Below are 17,329 nucleotides of genomic sequence, written 5' to 3' on the forward strand. Positions count from 1 at the left end.
TAGACAACAAATAAATTTAAATAGCATGCCATTTATTCATCTATCGTTTACTGTAAGGTCCCATCCCCCTGGTTGTGCAGATTGAATGAATCAAAAGTAAAAGTAAATAGAGCTATAAAAATGTTAGATAAAGATATGAAAGTAAATATCAAAGTATTAATATGAACAGCACACAGTATCTTAAAGACCATTTACAATAAGTGTTTATGTATAGAAATATGAGGTATTTACACTGAACTTCTTTTTTAAATAATATTTTCTTTAACGTTTTTATAATAAAGACATCACATACAACACTAGAAGATGGAAGAAATATTATTTTTACTCGAAAGTGTGTGTAAAATGCGATTGAATTACATATAAAAAAAACAATAAGTGTAATAAATGTAAACGCTTTGCTTTCTTATAAAGTCTGACTGCTTTCTGAATACGAAATAGGCTTCTCAGCAGGCAACTAGGCATACCTGAGCAACATCCAGGTGTGGCACACACAAAGGCCCGCCCTCTACTGTTGGCAGTGATTAAGTGTAATAACGTTTATCCGCTATTTATAAAGACAGAGCCACGTGTAATTATAATTCACATAAGCATTAAAAATAGTTTATTAATTATTTGCGGTTGTTTTTAAGGTTTCGTATTCAAATGCATGGAGCCATATGCAGTCGTTGAGGACCGCTGATTTCGCTGTGTGCACTACCCCAACAACAACCCGTGCGGTGATGGCGAGGAAACCCCGTTGACAAGGCACTGCTTTTTCATGACGGTGAGTTTCCCTTTGAGTGTATTATAATTTTGTGATAAAAATTTCAAGGAAAAAACACACACAACCTCCTTCCTCCCTTCCTTCAGGGAGGGAAGAGAGTTTGAGCGGAGAGAAAAATCTATCCGAGACAGAGCAGGGACAGTGAGAAAAATATATGAGTGGGAGAGGGAGAAGGAGGAGGAGGAGAAGGAGGGGGGAGCAAATTAAAAGTTGCCAAATGGAGATATTGGGTTTCAAGAAGGAGTGAGACAGGAGTAAAAGGGTTTGCCTCTTTTTGAGTCGTCTTTATGTTATGCTAATCGGGATAAATATTTATGGCTCGACGCGGTTTTAGCCCTTTTCGACGGATTCTGGCTTTCAAAATAGGCGTCGTCATCGACGCCGCGGCTAGCTAACCAGCGCAGGCCGATATTTAAAGTTAAAAATGTGGCGGAGCCGCTGAGTTAATGTCCCGAGCAGGACACGGACTGGGGACAAAAGTCCCGGGTTGAAACGCGTCGATTCGGCTATATCGAGGCAAAATGTGACGTTTTTCATGCTGGCAGACGAGCCACATAGAGGACAAATGAAAGCCTTCCCCAACAGAGAAAGAAAGAGCACGTCAGCGACGACGGGCGTTTTGTGCTGCTTGAATGCGATTATCACTCTCTGTCGATTCAGTCTATTTTTGGAAATAAAACTTGCAAGCTGTACATTAGCCGTGTTTTTGTGCGGCTTTAACGGCGGGGACTAGCCGTGGATTTGCGTCGAAGCGCACGTGCTGTGCTGGATTTGCTGGTGGTTGTGAATTTGAGCTCGAAATTAGGCAAAAAATGCAACAAGAAATACGCCAGAAATATGCCAGTTTGATCAAAACTGGCATTAAAGATGCAAATCTGGCGATATCGAGCTAGATCACATTTTTTTAAAGGTTATTATTCTGGCCAGCATAAACAGCTCGTCATTTCATTTTTAATGCAGCTAACATTACAATTTGAGGTGATCGCTTGTAAACGTTAACTTTTTGCACCTTGGATTTAATTGGATAATATAGATTTTTACAGCCCGTATTTGATGCCTTTTTTTGTGAAGTGTTTATGGCTTAGTTTGCGTTGTTTTTGTCTCGGAATCACGACATGGTTTTCTGTAACAAGTTTCGAAGGATAAATGACACTCGTTTGCTCGACGAGAAAATGTCGTGTTATTTGCTGTGGACACACACAAAAAACAACCGTGATTTTCCAGCGATTTAAATCGCTCAAGCGGTCGTTGTTTTTGCTTTAAACTCCAAACACGGTCCGTCTAAACGGCCTAATTTGTGCAGCAGCCCTGTCCTGTCTTTGTTCTCGCTCGCTCCAAAGATGGAGGCTCAACGTGGCTCTGCTGTAAAGACAGCCTATGGCATGGTAACAGCCATTTTGTAGAGTTGCAGTCGCCTTTCATGGGAAAACAAAACCTACATGTCCCCAGTCACCTGCAAACACACACACACACACACACAGAGCAAAATAAAATTGAATGTGATACAACCATTTTATTCACATGCTCTATTAGTGATTAAATGAGTTTTTTATTATTATTATGTGATACAGTAAATAAAGCAGCCACAACCATTTACTTACAGATATTGAATCATTTAAGTGCCATTAAAAAAAAAACAACAACCCCTAAACCCCCAATTATTAAGTAGCACCAAGCTGACTGACTGACACAACATAAAGCCAATACCTCTTTCAATGGAGAGATGAAACCCAGAACATCAACCAGAACTATAATGTATAAATGTTGCAGGGTGGGGTTGTTTACACTCAAATACTCTTTTTCACTCTGCACACTGGAAAGACAACCAATGTGGGACAGCAGAGAAGCTTTATGGGTGGGAGTTTGTCATAGCTAAGCATTTGTAGGAGGGGATGAAGGCCATTCTGTCCTTATGTACTGAATAGCAAATATGTACCCCCCCCCCCCCCCCCCCCCTCCCAACTTCCTGTCCACACTCCTGTTTCACACTTGAACCATTCTTTTATCTAGCACCTGCCTGCACTGTCTTACGCCCCTTATCTGACATACATGTCCAGTTATGTAGTTCTACTAAATGAAGTTTCTCACTCTGCAGCCCAGCCTTTTGCAGGAAAGAAAGGGTGTTAAATGACTGAGCCCATGCTTCCTGCTGGAAACCTGTGAGTGAAATGTCTAAAAACATGCCAGCCATTTAGAGCTCAAGCACTTCTACTTTAGAGTAAAACAAAAACAAGTTTTTTTACTCCACTGTTCAGTGATTAGACCTTAGCGTGTCCCATGTCCTCATCTGATGGCCTTCCATACTCTTTCAGGTGTCATGGATGATGATGACGATCGCCGTCTTCTGGATATTTTAGGGTAAACGTTATAAGATTATAAAATCTGCACTAAGATTCGAGCTCTTCTTGCCACACCCCGGGCATACAGTTTTATACTTGTGAATATATAGTTGCCTTTAAAATTAGTGCCACAACTATCTGCAAGATCTGTTTTTTTGGTTTTAAATCTTTCATTGAATAAGGGAAGTGAATATTTTAATGGTCATAAGCACAAGACACATGTAGTAAAGCAAATGTCAGGGAACTTTAAAACCACAGATAGTGACACAAATAAAAAGAAACTGCTAAAGATGTTGCTTCTTTATCTTTTTCAGAGATGTAGATGCGTTGAATGACTATCTCCATGGCAGCAACAGCAAGTCTGTGAGTGACACTTGGAGAATTCAGAGTTTGTCTGAATGACTTCCTTAGAAATGTTCCTTAAACACCAGAATTACCCAAGTCCATTCACTCGCTTGTCTTTTGTTCCTGCAGATTGAGGAGGATGATGTAACAAACGCAGCTTATGGGTCTGATGGATCCCTCTTTGGTAACGACACCGTGAGTATACCTATGATTACCTTGATCCAAGCCAAACCACAAGGACATTTTGTTACAGTTCATCATTAGGAGTGGATGATAAAATGGTAACGATAACTACCAGGGATAACTTTTCCTCAACAGAAATATGAGTAACGATTAATAAAAAGTCAATCGAACTCATTCCGTCCATTTTTTTGACAGACAAGACAAAAGGACGATGACAATAGCTCTACACTGAACCAATCGTGGTTGGAGCAGAGTTAAAGCCATGTCAATTTAGGTCGTCACACACATACACAGCACTACAGAGCACTACGTTAGAAGTGTGAGTGAGATAAAAGAAAAAATGTTCAAAACGTCAGCTACAGCATTACAAAACAAGAGCCCAAGTGTCCAAGACTCTGTTAAAGGGAATTCGGTGTTGTGGAGATATTCTTACCGTTTAAAGATCGACAAAGACACAGAGTAGCATGTTTCGACAAAGGCAGGTAACATCATGAATCGCTTTTAGATCTGAAGCAGTGCTATCCCAGCACAATGCACAGTTTATCTGCAGTTACCTGAAAAATACAGTGCACACACAGTACAGGAGTTTGCAGTTCTAGACACTTGTTTGCGGTATGACAGAAAATGAAGAGGGACAGTGATCTCACAACGACAGTTAAAAATGTCAAATTTAGGCTGGTGATGAAAGGACCTGATCCTCATTACCAGTCTCTGGGCTGTGGACAAACAACACCTTTTCCCAGCTGCACAGGAGTGCAGAGAGACAGCTGAACAAGCGGTGTCATACTTCACTGCCACATCGGATTTGTGGTCAAATCACGCATCTGACCCATATATAAGCTTCACTGTCCACTTCGTTGGAGTGTACTGCACTGGTATTGCCTTTTAAAATGTCTTTACTTGTTGCCTTGGAGCATAAGCAGACCACATCTGAGTGGATATGTCTGGTTTGTTTATGCTCTGTTAAATTGATAGTTTCTTGAATTTGTACTGAGGGTATGTATAGAATTTTGTTTTTTTGGGGGGGGGGGTGCTATTTATTTGTGTTTGAACAGTTTGAATATATACAAAATAATGAATACCGTTTGGTTTATTGAGATTTTATTTTGTATTAATATCTGTTATTTGAACTAACCAAAGAATTTTCAGTTTGTGTTCTTCTGTAACACTAACAGATACTTCTTTATTAACTTTGAAATACAATATTATATTAGTATTTTATATTCTATAATAGATAATCATGTTCAATTTTTGACAGAAAGCTAATAATATTTGAAATAAAATTAGCCTGATATCTTAACTTGGGCATAAAAAGAAGCCTTTGACTTTGAAATCAGATATGCAGTTCACATGCAAATAGTTCTCCATTTTCTTCTCTCAATACTTCCTTCAGACTGGCTCCAACACTGGCCTCAAAGATGATTCTTCTACAATGGGTGAATTTGGCGAGGATTCGACCGGGGCAGGCCTCCAACTCTCTAGCAGTCTCTCGTTTATTGAGGATGAACTGGGGCCTGAAACCTCCCCTGGAGGGGTGGATCTCGGGGGAGAGGACCAGCCCTTTGACATCCTTCAGAAATCTCTCTTGGAAGCTGATATCACTGAGCAAACGCTGGCCCAGGAAGCCTTACTGGACTCGCAGCCTGCTCCCACTCTAGTGCAAGCTCCTGTTCCCTTCTCCTCCCCGCTGGTCTCGGGGAACTATGGAGGCGGGGTAGGTGTGGTAACGACTGCAACTGCTACGTTCTCTGCAGGCCAGTTTTTGCAAGGCATGCCGTCACTGCCTAATGGTTCTGGTCAGCCAATCCAGGTGTTGGGTTCTTTTGGTGCAGGTGGCGGAGTGATGACTTTGAGTAGCTTAGAAAGATCACCACAGATCGTGCTAAGGCCAGGTGTTTCTGTAGCTCCAGCAGGGACAACAACAGGGGGGCAGGTGTTTGCTCCCACCCAAGGCCAAGTTGGCTTACCTTTCAAAAACATCCCGCTTCAAAATATCATCATACAGAGAGGCCCAGGAGGGACCCAGACTGTTGTCAGACCAATCCAGCCTAAACCCCTCCAACCGGGGTCTCAGACTGTCTACAGCCTTGGTCTTCAGCCCACTTCCACCACCGTGACTAATGTAGTGAACACTAATACTGCTGCTCCTGCAGGACAGTACACACCTAATGGCTCCATTGTAGTACAACCACCCCTGGAGCAGCAACAAGCGTCTACACTGACAAATATATCAGCCGGACAGTTCTTGCTACCCAGCTCCTTGGCTCTCACTTCATCTAGCACCATCCACAACGGGCCCATCAACCCCAACTCAAATCCCCTAATTACCAGTCAAAACACAGTGCAGATTGTTGCAGCGCAGAACTTCAATGCACCAACAGCTGGTCCACTAATTTTGAATCAGGGAGTAGTAAGCGGGAATCAGGTTGGAGGAGGTGTAACTCAGATGTGGACGGGAGTTTCTTGTGCGAGCTCCACCTCCGTGCAGACACCATGCGCTCCTGGACGTCTGACTCTGGTTGGCCCGGCTACAACAGGGATCTGCAATCAGAGCCAAGCGTCGGCTACTCCCGTGCAGCGCCTTCTAGTGACTCCATCCCAGAACTGTACTTCTCTGTCCCCTTTACCTGGTAATGTGACACAGCAACAAGACTACAGACAGGTATACAGATGGCAGTCTTTTTATTAATTTGCTCTCTCCTTATTTGTTCTCTCTCTAACATAACTTTTACTTGAAATTTTTCAGAATTCTTCATCACCTGCCCTCAAACAAGCACATGCCAGCAGCATCCACGGTAAAAGAGGCGCCAATGGCTTCAGTGTATAATATGTTTCAATATAAGCTGCAGAATTTCAGACTGATAAAGTTGCTTTGTTTGTGTGATCTCTTGTAGCAATCAAACCCATGGTACAGGATTCAATACTAAACTCTGAGGTATGTTAGCTGTTTGTTTTACATGCTTGTGTGTCTTTTTTAGGTGGAACAATCTAATGTAATGACATCTTTGGTTTTTACACTTCCCCATCATAGGTCAGTGCACAGAAGAGGCCTCTGCTTCCTACTCTTACAAAAGGAGAAATGTGAGTTTTTTTGACATGCCATCTGTCCTGTGTAGTTGTGCTTTTGTCTTTCAGTCATTTAACAAACTTGTGTCTTTCTCTGTTATTTTTAAAGGATTTTACAGCAGGTGAGGAAGGATCATGTTGCAGTTCAGACCCCAGATCGACGTCGATTCACTTCAGTTGATGACGCACTCCTGAGACTTATCCCGTACCACGTGTTCCAGGGGGCTCCACCCAGCCCGGACGAGTTCTCCCAGGGTACAGTCATGACAATACTAGATTCACCCCAAGTCTTTTATGGAATTAAAGTTGTTGTTGTTTTTAATAAAAGTAGTGTGTTGTGTTTTGAATTTCCAGTGGATGAGGAATTTGAAGCAGCTGCAACTCAGGTGCTGATGAGGACACAGGGGATGGTAAACAAATACAGGCGACTACTGATGGTGGAAGCTGAGGTAGGTGCACGCGCTAGTTAATGACTAGATGTGAGGGATGTTAGGAAATGCACAGGGCTAACAGCATAACCTCACTCTTCTGTGCAGCGTTTCAGTCCGTCCTCAGAAATGGTGATGATCGACAGGACTTTCAACCAAGAGGAGCGCAGCACCTTGATACAAGACAAACGCATGGTACTAGTGGACCCAGGTAAAACAGAATTGGAGTGAATCCCATTGTGAACTAATATTCCCTTTTCAGTTAACTTTGATTTAACACTTTGCCCCGTCTGGTTTGTAGACAGTTTCTTGGAGGAGTTCTGTTGTGGGACGAAATCCAAACTTTTCCAAGTCCCTTCCCCGCCTCAGCCTATATCCAGCTATAAATGGAATGAGTCAGAACAAGGCTCTATGGAGCCACCATACAGGACAGACTCCCAGCCTGGTTATGAAGACCCAGGAGGGAGTGAGCCTGTAGGACCTGGCTCAACAGAGAGACTTCATCCACCACACTTCGAAAGCAAGAACGTGCTGGAAATGAAGAGATCCCAGCAACTCTACGGACCCAGCGGCATCAGCAACAACAGCCTGATTGCTGCCAATAGTTGCCCCCATAATAAACCCTCACCTTTCCCAGCATTGTCAGGAGGCCCGACAAACTACCAGGTGTCTCACCACCCTGTGCAGCCTCCATATACCCCTCAGCTCACCTCACCCCCTCACCCTGACACAGATTCTGCTCTTGAGGCGGCAGTCAACAGCATCCTGGAATGTTAAGATGTATAAACCATATTACACCCAATGTATGGTTTCTACTTCTTTTTTGTATGTGCATTTCTTTTTCTTTATGTCCCCTGTGTGAAGAGAGGCTAACTCTTCTTTCAGGTCTGTGTTCTTAGTGATACACAGCCATGTAGCATGTACGTAGTTTGCCTTGGGTTATTTTAGAGGAATTTTATGTTGAAGTCAGTTAGTCTGTAAAGGTGTTACGTGAACACATGCACTTACAGTTACCTATAAAGACCCGGGAATGTGTGCAATGCAATGTACTAACAGATGCAAAATGTTCTTTTGTTTATTTTACAGTGGTAAGGTTTGCGACTGAATGCAAGAGTGTCCCTCTCTTCACACACTAGTTAATACTTTTTGCCAGTTTATTGTTTATTCCCCACCCCACTACCTATGCCGAACAAGAGGGATGAGGAGGAGGGACTCTGTGCCTAATTGTAGGTTTTTATATGGAAGTGTTTACATGAAGAAGCTCTAAATATCAGAAAATCCATTTATTTCTGTTCTTTCTACATCTAAGCACGCAAACAGTTGCTTTTGTACAAGTAGTTCATGGTTGAGAGGTGTAGATCTCCTCACATCTAAGCTCAGTAGAGATACCTTCAAACAGGCAAGTTGCACTAAACATACTGTGGCCTATTTCAGGAACTATATAAACACAAGGCTTTAGTCAATATGCGGTGTATGCTGGGCTGAACTGGATGGACACGTCAAAGAGAACCAAAATCTTTTTGCCTGCTTTTGTGTTTTTGGCTGCCTGTAACAAGGACAACCTCTTAATCACACTAGAAGCCAGTTAAACTAGTCCCATTGACACATATGGTAGTGTTACAGTGCTTTTTTTGTGCTTAAGTCACCTTTTTCATTTTCTTTTGTACCTTAAAGGTATGCAAGTCCCGACACAGACACAGGACATATCTGTAGATCTTTGCCACCTTCATCATTTCACAGTGAGTTTGTGTCTGTGGAGCTACGTCCTCAGATTGAGGAAGAGATGTTAAATTTGCTGAACTTTTTTTTTCTTTTAAATGACATTGAAAGAAACAGGACTGTTTTTGTTTGTTGTTATGTGTTCCCCAGCGTTGAGAACGTGACAATACTGTCAGCAGTTTAAATGACCCAGGAGGGTCATTGATTGTATGTATGTTTGTTTGCCTTTTGCATATAATTATATATGAATCATATCTTTCTCTCTATGCTTTACTACCCTGACACGTCAATGTGTGTGTGTGTGTGTGTGTGTGTGTGTTAATTGGCAACCATACACACTGATTTCCTGTAGTTTGGTAGTGTGATTGCCATACTTTTGACTTTATTGCCAAGCGTTTTCTTAGTTCCCTGGGATAGTTTTCTCACACTTTCGCTCTTTTCCTTCTCAGCAGCACAACCAAAATTATTAGGAGAGACTGTGGTCTCATCCAGAATCCCCGTCATTTGTCTCACCAGCTCTGTGGCTAATTATTTAAAAAAAAAACCCTGTAGTGTTTCCTCTGAACTCAGAATGATTATGTTTTTGTTTTATTAAACCAAGACTTAAAAGTCCTAAATAATGTCCCTCTACTTCTGTTTTTGCAACAACACAAAAGCCCTGATTAAATGCATTAAATGCTCTCAGGGTTGATTCTGGACAGCACCACCTTTCTCCTATGAGCATGTATGTGAAATATGCTTGCTAATAGACCACACAAACAGACTGAAGGCCTTTCATATGGGATGATAGAAGACCCTTTTTTAATTTAAGTGCCAGTGGCCATGGCAGCCTGCCTGCATCTCTGCCTCAGCTCTTGCAGACCTCTTCTTTCCGAGAAAAACTGGGCTGTTTGCTTTGAAAGCAAATCTCAAATGACAAGTGAGGGTCAAGTGAGATTTTGCATTTGCTCCTCCAAGCGACTGCTGCAAGATTTTGTGCCTCTATAGCACTTATATCTACAAGGATGTTCACTTTAGGCTTTCAAAGTAGGGACATACCCAGTGTTTGTAAACCATTGTGTTATCAGAATGCATATCATGGTCTTGAGAGCCTGGTAGGAACAAACTGTGCTTTTTCTCCCCTATCATCATCATTTTTTTTAATTTTTTTTTTGTGCAGAGATGCGTTTTCTGCCTTCATTTTCATTGTTTATTGTCCCATTTGATTTGTATAGTTTGTTGTTTTGTATAAAAAAAGTTAGACACAAAATATTTATAATTTTTGTACGAAGAAAAAGAGAATGTAAAGAAAAAAACGTAAGAAAATTATTTTTTATTGTGTTGACTAAGAAGCAGTGTCAGTAAAGTCATTACAAAAGAAAATGCTGTTGTTTCTTTATTTGTATTTGTTCAATACAGCAGTTAGGAGATTCAACAATGAATTAATTTTGTGTACAACAAGGAACAAAAGAGAAAAAAAAAAGAAAAGAAAAAAAAAAAAAGGAAGTGGTCCAGTCCGGCTGAAAACCTTCAATTTCCCTCCATTGCTATTCTGTGAGGGTTCACACACTGGCACTGATGGACTAAGCATGCATAATCACATCATGTGACAGAGGAAGCAGTGGCAAAGGAAAACCAGATTTGTTACCCTCTGCTGCACAGATATGATCTTTTCATTGATGTCATGACATTTAGATTTCATGTTTCTCTGCATCACAGCTGCCAAAGTAATATTTTATCAAGTTAGAAATCTGTTGGTTCTCTTTAATCCTTTTATGGACTCCAGCACCGATGCCTCTACACAAAAGAGCTGAGAAAACTGCACAGCAGACATTAGACTGCCCAGCCCCCTTTGGTTCAAGTAACATAACCCAACAGTGACAGCTAGTGGATGTCTGGAGCACACAGTGGTCACTGATGAGGAAAAATGTTTTGACCCTTAAAAAAGCTGGGTTTTTTTTAAAGCAAATACTTGTTTTTTTTAACATTTTCTCCATGAAATAAATAAGACAGGAATAATAAAAGAAACATACAAAAACATAAGCAAAATAAAAATAATACAATTTAGCATGACAAGCTTTCATTTTAGAAACCTTATACAGATAAGAATGAAACTCTTATCCTGGTCACCTAGAGATAGAAAGTTACATGTTTTAGTTTTGTATTCATTTGCAATTCATTTAATTAGGAAAATTCATAATCATTCAGTCTGTCTTCAAAACATATGCTTTTAGATTTTATACAAAAGATGGACAACCAGAGAGACTGAAAGAAACACACGACACCCAATTCTAAATATAAATATCTGGGAAAATTCAGCAAAAGCAAACAAGGTAGTAGGACAAACGGGGAAACAAAAAAGGCTTATTTTGGGGAAAAGTCATCAGGATTAAGCCAGTTTTATCAGATCTGACTGGTGATACCACACATGCAGTTTTATGTCCCAGTGACCACTGAAATGAAACTGCCCAAACAAGAACCCAACGGCAAGACTTGCTTCTAGAAAAACTCTAGAAGCACTATGAAGTCAACGCAGTCCCAATGTGAAGCTTAGAGATGAGCATTTGTCCTGTTGTCATGAGTGTATCTGGGGTTGAATTGAGGGGGAACTGTATGCTTATATGGAAGTGACCATTTAATTAAAAAAATAAGCATGTTGCATTCAATCAAGCTTGAAACTAGCTACTGAGACCCTAAACTCACTGGAGAATTGACATAGACTTCTATACACCTGTACTTGTTTTCCAACCAGAAGAGTTGTACACTTATGGTCACTACAAAGAATTCAGTTTAAGGCACTTTTGCACTTACTTCACTATTTATCATTTACTATATAGTGCTCCCACAATGTATGCTGGTGACAGAATACACAAAATTGGCTGAAGGGAAGGGCTTACATGCTGACAAGTAACGGTACCAGTTTCTCAGTTATAAATGCTGTGCAAATTCATCATATGGAGTCCTGAAGTTCTGAGACTTTTCTCTGTCAATGCTGCTGCTTCAAGTATCTTTCCTTGACCCTTAGTGATACTTCCTCCAGCGATCAAGCTCTGGGAAAAGAAAAAAAAGAAAAGAAAACCAGCTTATCTCCAAATCCATCAGTTAAATGGAGCACACACTTAGTAAAACACACTTACTTATGTGGCGGTAACTCCAGATGTAGCTGAGCACGCAGTATCCTGCTAACAACATGCCCAGTCCACCTACACCTCCTTTCCTCACATCAATATACCGCCTGTAATACCACTGCCAGCCTGAATCACGCACAGAAGAGTTGAGAAAGGACAAGCACAGAAATCTTAAAGAATAGACACCAATCTCACATCTGTATAGCAGATATTAAGCAGCTGCTAACAGCTGTTGGCTATAATGCTTTTGTTCTGAGGTAACATCTGACTACAAGCATCTACAATGTTCAATAAAACCTCATTTCTGAGAGATAACACTGTTACAGGAAGTTAGAAGTGACAGACAAACAAATGGGAGGACGGCTTTTGTGCTGTGAGTAGCACAAATACTGTGTCTCTCTGTGTGTGAGAGAGAGATACTGACCTCTTTGCAACATTCCCACAGCATCTTTTGGATGGCTTGGGGCTTTGCAGGCAAGCCATTTAGGTAATTCCCTCAGTCTCACCTGTCCAAGACTCCGGTGTGTCAGAGCTCCTGTAATCCATGACACCGACAGAGAATCAGGAAGCTGAAACACTACAATCGAGCTGAATATTATTCCAAAGTCTTTATTATTGGTACTGGCCCAGTAAAACTGACAATATATGGCAATAATTTTTCTTCATTTATGAACTACTTTATCAATAAAATCTGTGAAAAACGCCTAACACAGTGCGGTGAGCCACAAAGTGACTTGTTCAAATGTCTGAATATAATTCATTAATTATATTATTTTGTAAGTCAGACAGGGAAAGAATCCGGACCATCAGGTCTGTATACATTTTGGCTGGAATACAATTATTTCCAAATACTTACCTTTGTTTGGATTTTCAGCAGTGCTTTGCTTCCTGACCTCAGGCTTCTCCACTGTCTCCACGTTCACTGGCAGACTTTGTGATACAAGAGGGGAAAGAAGGCTGGAAAACTGACCCACTGGTGCCGATTTTGTGAGGAGGCCTGTCATGTGATGGCTCACCTTCAGCCCCTCATTCAGGTTGACTGGAGGAGGCATAGCTTGCCACTGCTGAGATGACGCACGCAGGAAGGGAGCTGTAGTAGGGGTTGATTCTGGCACATCTCGCAGAGGGACTAAAGCCAGTTGTTTAGTCTTTGAGGTTATTTTCTTATCTGATTTTAGGCCTGCATGTTGTGGGCTAGGGCTCAGCAGCTCATCAGACTGAGTTGCAACATACTTTTGATTATCTTCTAAAAGTGGAGCTGGTCCAACACCCGTATCGACTCTGATTTTACTGCACAGGTTGTCATTAGTTTGAATTTGGCTCAGGATGCTCGGCCTGCTGGACTGACGAGGCGATCTAGCTCGGCCTAATGTGGCTTTAACATCCTGGAGGGTGATCTTTGCCTGGTGGCCATTTCCTAACTTCAAAACAAAATTATTCATGGATGAATCCTCAATCTCCTGCTTGCCATCCTCCGAAAACTTGTGTCTTTTCTCTGGGAATTTTGTGCTACTTTCACTCTGTTTGGTTGTGGAAAGCATCTGATTAACATGATTCTTTGTCTTTGGTGTCTTCTTAGGTGCATCTTTGGGTTTAGCGTCTGCAGACAGATGGGCATAGTCTTTGCCTGAGATAGTTTTGGGCTCTGTCTGAGCTGTGTTTCTGGAGCTTAGAGTTGGTTCTGTTTCAGACACCTTTAGTGATTCCTTTGTAATTTGGTCATACTTAGCAGCTTCTATCAATGCACGGAGACTCTTCTTTTTTGGTTTAGAAGTGGTGGGGGGCAGAGCTGGAGATGGAGATAACAAAAGGGTGCTTGTCTTTATTTGATCAACCAGCTTTTGTTTCTTCTTCTTAGTTGGTGAAAGTAATGTCATGGATGATGATGTTCGTGGTGATGAAGATGTCGCATTTGATGGTCCTGATGCTGTGTCCCTTTTACGCGTCTGTCCTTGTAGATCTGTTATGACTGATGATGATGACTTCCTTCCCTTTGCTGTTGCTCTGGACAAAACCGAGTCCAGCTGAGAAGACGATGCTGTCTGGTTTGCTGTGACATCTGGTTTGGATGGTGGCGCTTTAGAGGCAGCAGCTGCCTTGCAATGTGGCAAGTGGCTCTTCAACCTTTTGTACGTTTTCCCGCAGAATGGACACACCTCTGTGGGTGGGTGGGTGACAGAGAACGGGTCAAAATGGGACTTCCAGGGCAAACATAGAATGACCAGTGAAGATGTGTTGGAAGGACATAATGGCTGAATATAAATAAGGTATAGTTTTAGCTTTATATGAACAATTTCATCTTTAAAGAAAGAAAATCATATCAAGCACCAGCTATGTGTGCATAAACATACTGATTATGATCTCATACACAATTTAGAATCACAAATTAACCTAACATGCATGCACGATCGTAGGAGGAAACTGGATCACCCAACCCCCGACCCAACCAGGACGTGCAAACCAAGAACCTTATTTTTGTGTGGCAACAGTGTTAACCACTGCACCAATTGCTTTTGAGGTTGTTGGGTTTTTTTAAATAATTAAATAAAGTCCATTTTGATGTTAAGTAGACCAGAAAATCAGCTGCACAAAACAGAATACCTATCCTTTCTTTTACTGTAAAGAAGAATAAGTTAAGGTCAGCCATTAGGAACAAAAATAACTAAAATTAAAATGTCACTACATTTTTACACTCGCAGAGCAGTCCACTTGGAAAGATTGGTTCCTTTGGTGGGCCGACACCTCTTCTGGTTCCCAATCTACATGTTTAACACACCTTGCATTCAAAATATGTCACACGTACAGTTGTGGTCTGAAGTTTACATCTACACATCATGGGCATTGATGTCGTGGTAATTTTCGACTTTTAACTTAACTTTTTCCAAAGTAGCATGGTTATACAACATACATCTTTAATGACTTTAAAAACAATACATAAGTGCACAGGTCTGGCTTTACTTTGCATTTTCTCTAATCCACACAGGGTTAAAAGTATACATACAGTACAACTGGTAACTTGTCTGCCAGCATAAAATGGATTTCTTTGACAGCACTCATTGAATGAGAAAGTCCAAAGAACTTGGTGAAGATCTCAGAAAGGCAATTTTAGATTTAAACAAGTTGGGAAGATCTCTTGAAGCAATTTCTAAACAGCTGCAGATCCCAAAATCATCAGTTAAGACAATTGTACATGTTGGATGTGCCACCACTTTGCCAACGTCTGGAAGATTACCCAAACTGTCCTCCTCAGATAAGATGTAATTAATTGGGATGTTCAGGAACAACCTGGGAACCAACAAGGCTCAAGCCTGCAATTAACTTGAAACTGCAGCACCAGTGTCACTGTCTACAGTGAAGCAAGTTTTACATAGCTATGGACTGAGAGCGTGCCAACCAAGAAAGAAGCCCCTGCTCCAAAATAAAAACCGTCAAGCTTGACTGAAATTTGCAGCTGCCCACAAGGACAAACGAAATGTGAGAAAGGTTTTATGGTCAGATGAGAGAAAGACTGACCCACAGTGTTTGAAGAAGTAAAGATGAAACTTTCTGACCTTAGAAAGCTGTCAGTGGTACTAGTATATTGCACAAAGTCAATGGAATAGTGAAATTAAAAGCCCAAAACTACCATGACATTCAGACCCATAATTGAGTGTCAATAAAATACTGCTTTGCATTGAAGACTACCCGATTAATGGGAAATGTAAGGTAGTTACAAGGGTGACCTTGTCACCTGAATAATAGGTTCTCTAGACCAGGGGTGTCGAGCTTATCATGGGGCACATACAACCAAATTTCAAGTTAAATAGGCTAGATCAGTGAAGCCTTAACTGTTTTTGTTCAACTTTCAGCACTGTGAAAGTTACCCTTGTTTTCCCTGAGATAAGAAAAATCCCTCAGAAAAATAAGCGCAATTTTATTTAACAAAACATCTCAACTTTTCCATATTACAAAGAAATGCTGATTTAAAAAAATTGTAAGAGCTGCAAGAAATAAAGGACTTTATAATCTTTATTTGAAGTGTCCATATTTTCCAAAGCCATCCAGTGGGCTGAATTGGAGCTTTTTGGACCTACGTCTGGCCAACAGGCCATATAGTTGATACCTAGTCTCTAGATCAATTTTACATCAAGGGACGCATACTGGCCACTTTGAAATTAGCTAGAACTGTGAAAATCCCTTTTCTGTCATTGTAAAGTAGTTTAACTGCACATTTAATTCCTGGGATATCTCGATTTATTAAAAAGAAGTGTAATTTCAACAGTATGCATTAGTTTATATACTGTACATGATAAGGACATGTTTGTCAGCATGATTCTTCACACCTAAATTGCAAGATATGAATGTGTAAAATTACAGGAAAAGTTCTGGTAGCTCATTGACCAGCTACCAGTAATTATAGAGAGAAAGTTTTTGTTAATTTACAGAAAATGTCCTTTATTTTACTGAAGACACATTTGAAATAAAAACAGAAATTTCTAGTAGTTAGTGAAGAAACTGGACATTTTCTGTCTTGTGTTTGTTACTTTATTACTTTCTTGTAGCACAAATGGCTTATAGCATCAGCTGCGTAATTTGTGAAAATATAGTTGAAAGTCCAAATTTTATGACCTCCTTCACATTTTACATAGAGGTCCAGTGGGCCAGATTGGACTTTTTGGTGGGTCAGTTCTGGCCCCCGGGTCTTATGTTTGTCACCCTGGCTTCTAGACGAAGCTATAAACATATTTTTATAATTCAGCAAATTAATATATTGGTCGTTATTATATCACGTCTTTTTTCCGCTATTCTGAATTACAGTTGTGTGACACTTACCACAGCTCATTTCGCACGCGCCTGTCAAACAGCCAATCGGGTGAAAGCATGACTCAGAGCAGCAAAGTTAGGTGAAGCGTCAGTAATTATCACATTTACACGCGGGAGTGTCACTTTTAAACAGTTTCGGTTAAGTAAGTTCTCAGAGTCGCGACGGTGAAGTGAAAGACCCCGCTTTTAGGTAGCGAGTTCGAAGCCTGAATGTAAAATCAAAAGTTATCGTAAAATCATCAATATATTGGCGCCCTAGTTTAAAATTACACCCCTTGGATGTGGTTTATAACGGTACAGCCCGTTACATTGCTGTGACAGATAAAAGTCTTGTACGAACACGCAGGGATCTGCTCGGTGGGTGTGTTGCGTCGACTTTATGATTCACTCCTCCCCACTTCCGCCTTTTGAAGTCCCCAAACATGCCGACGCATTTTTGGATGAAGTCAAAATAACCACTAAACGTTTCACAGGTACGCTTGAGGCGTCGGAAACTATGTATCCGCAGAAATGCTTACGTATTTTTCTGGCAGAGTACTGAAAAAAAGACGTCTTAGCGGTACAGTAAGGTTTATC

At 40.9% G+C, this 17,329-nt stretch overlaps 2 protein-coding genes across 4 annotated transcripts; one reads left to right on the plus strand and one right to left on the minus strand.

Moving 5' to 3' along the window:
- Positions 1-532: 532 nt before the first annotated feature.
- bicral (BICRA like chromatin remodeling complex associated protein) lies at positions 533-10,205 on the plus strand. Of its 3 annotated transcripts, none has more exons than XM_076887650.1 (13): positions 533-2,148; positions 2,859-2,922; positions 3,076-3,121; positions 3,417-3,465; positions 3,577-3,642; positions 5,024-6,292; positions 6,377-6,425; positions 6,525-6,565; positions 6,662-6,711; positions 6,806-6,951; positions 7,051-7,145; positions 7,233-7,335; positions 7,426-10,205. In XM_076887650.1, exons 3-13 carry the CDS (start codon positions 3,081-3,083, stop codon positions 7,899-7,901), a joined length of 2,385 nt encoding a protein of 794 aa, XP_076743765.1. In that variant the 5' UTR covers positions 533-2,148; positions 2,859-2,922; positions 3,076-3,080; the 3' UTR covers positions 7,902-10,205. The 3 variants fall into 3 exon arrangements, with proteins under 3 accessions (XP_076743765.1, XP_004556731.1, XP_004556732.1); XM_004556674.6 differs by having other exon boundaries at positions 533-763; XM_004556675.6 differs by lacking the exon at positions 2,859-2,922 and having other exon boundaries at positions 533-763.
- Positions 10,141-17,086, minus strand: si:dkey-21c1.4 (uncharacterized). Its single transcript, XM_004556677.4, has 5 exons — positions 16,763-17,086; positions 12,807-14,108; positions 12,375-12,485; positions 11,960-12,076; positions 10,141-11,872 (listed from the first exon to the last, which is right to left on the minus strand). The coding sequence occupies exons 1-5, from the start codon at positions 16,770-16,772 to the stop codon at positions 11,844-11,846; spliced, it is 1,569 nt and encodes a 522-aa protein (XP_004556734.1). The 5' UTR covers positions 16,773-17,086; the 3' UTR covers positions 10,141-11,843.
- Between the last annotated feature and the right edge of the window lie 243 nt (positions 17,087-17,329).

This window comes from Maylandia zebra, linkage group LG8 (assembly GCF_041146795.1).
Source record: "Maylandia zebra isolate NMK-2024a linkage group LG8, Mzebra_GT3a, whole genome shotgun sequence".
NCBI lineage: Eukaryota > Metazoa > Chordata > Actinopteri > Cichliformes > Cichlidae > Maylandia > Maylandia zebra.

Bases quoted from the DNA above. Each gene is read 5' to 3' on its own strand.
- bicral (XM_076887650.1), top strand. From the start codon at position 3,081: ATGGATGATGATGACGATCGCCGTCTTCTGGATATTTTAGG. The intron at 3,122-3,416 runs GTAAACGTTATA...TATCTTTTTCAG, and splicing joins CGTCTTCTGGATATTTTAGG to AGATGTAGATGCGTTGAATG. The intron at 6,712-6,805 runs GTGAGTTTTTTT...TTATTTTTAAAG, and splicing joins ACTCTTACAAAAGGAGAAAT to GATTTTACAGCAGGTGAGGA.
- si:dkey-21c1.4 (XM_004556677.4), bottom strand. The intron at 12,077-12,374 runs GTCAGTATCTCT...TGCGTGATTCAG, and splicing joins TGTGGGAATGTTGCAAAGAG to GCTGGCAGTGGTATTACAGG. The intron at 11,873-11,959 runs GTAAGTGTGTTT...TTCTTTTCCCAG, and splicing joins CTGGAGTTACCGCCACATAA to AGCTTGATCGCTGGAGGAAG.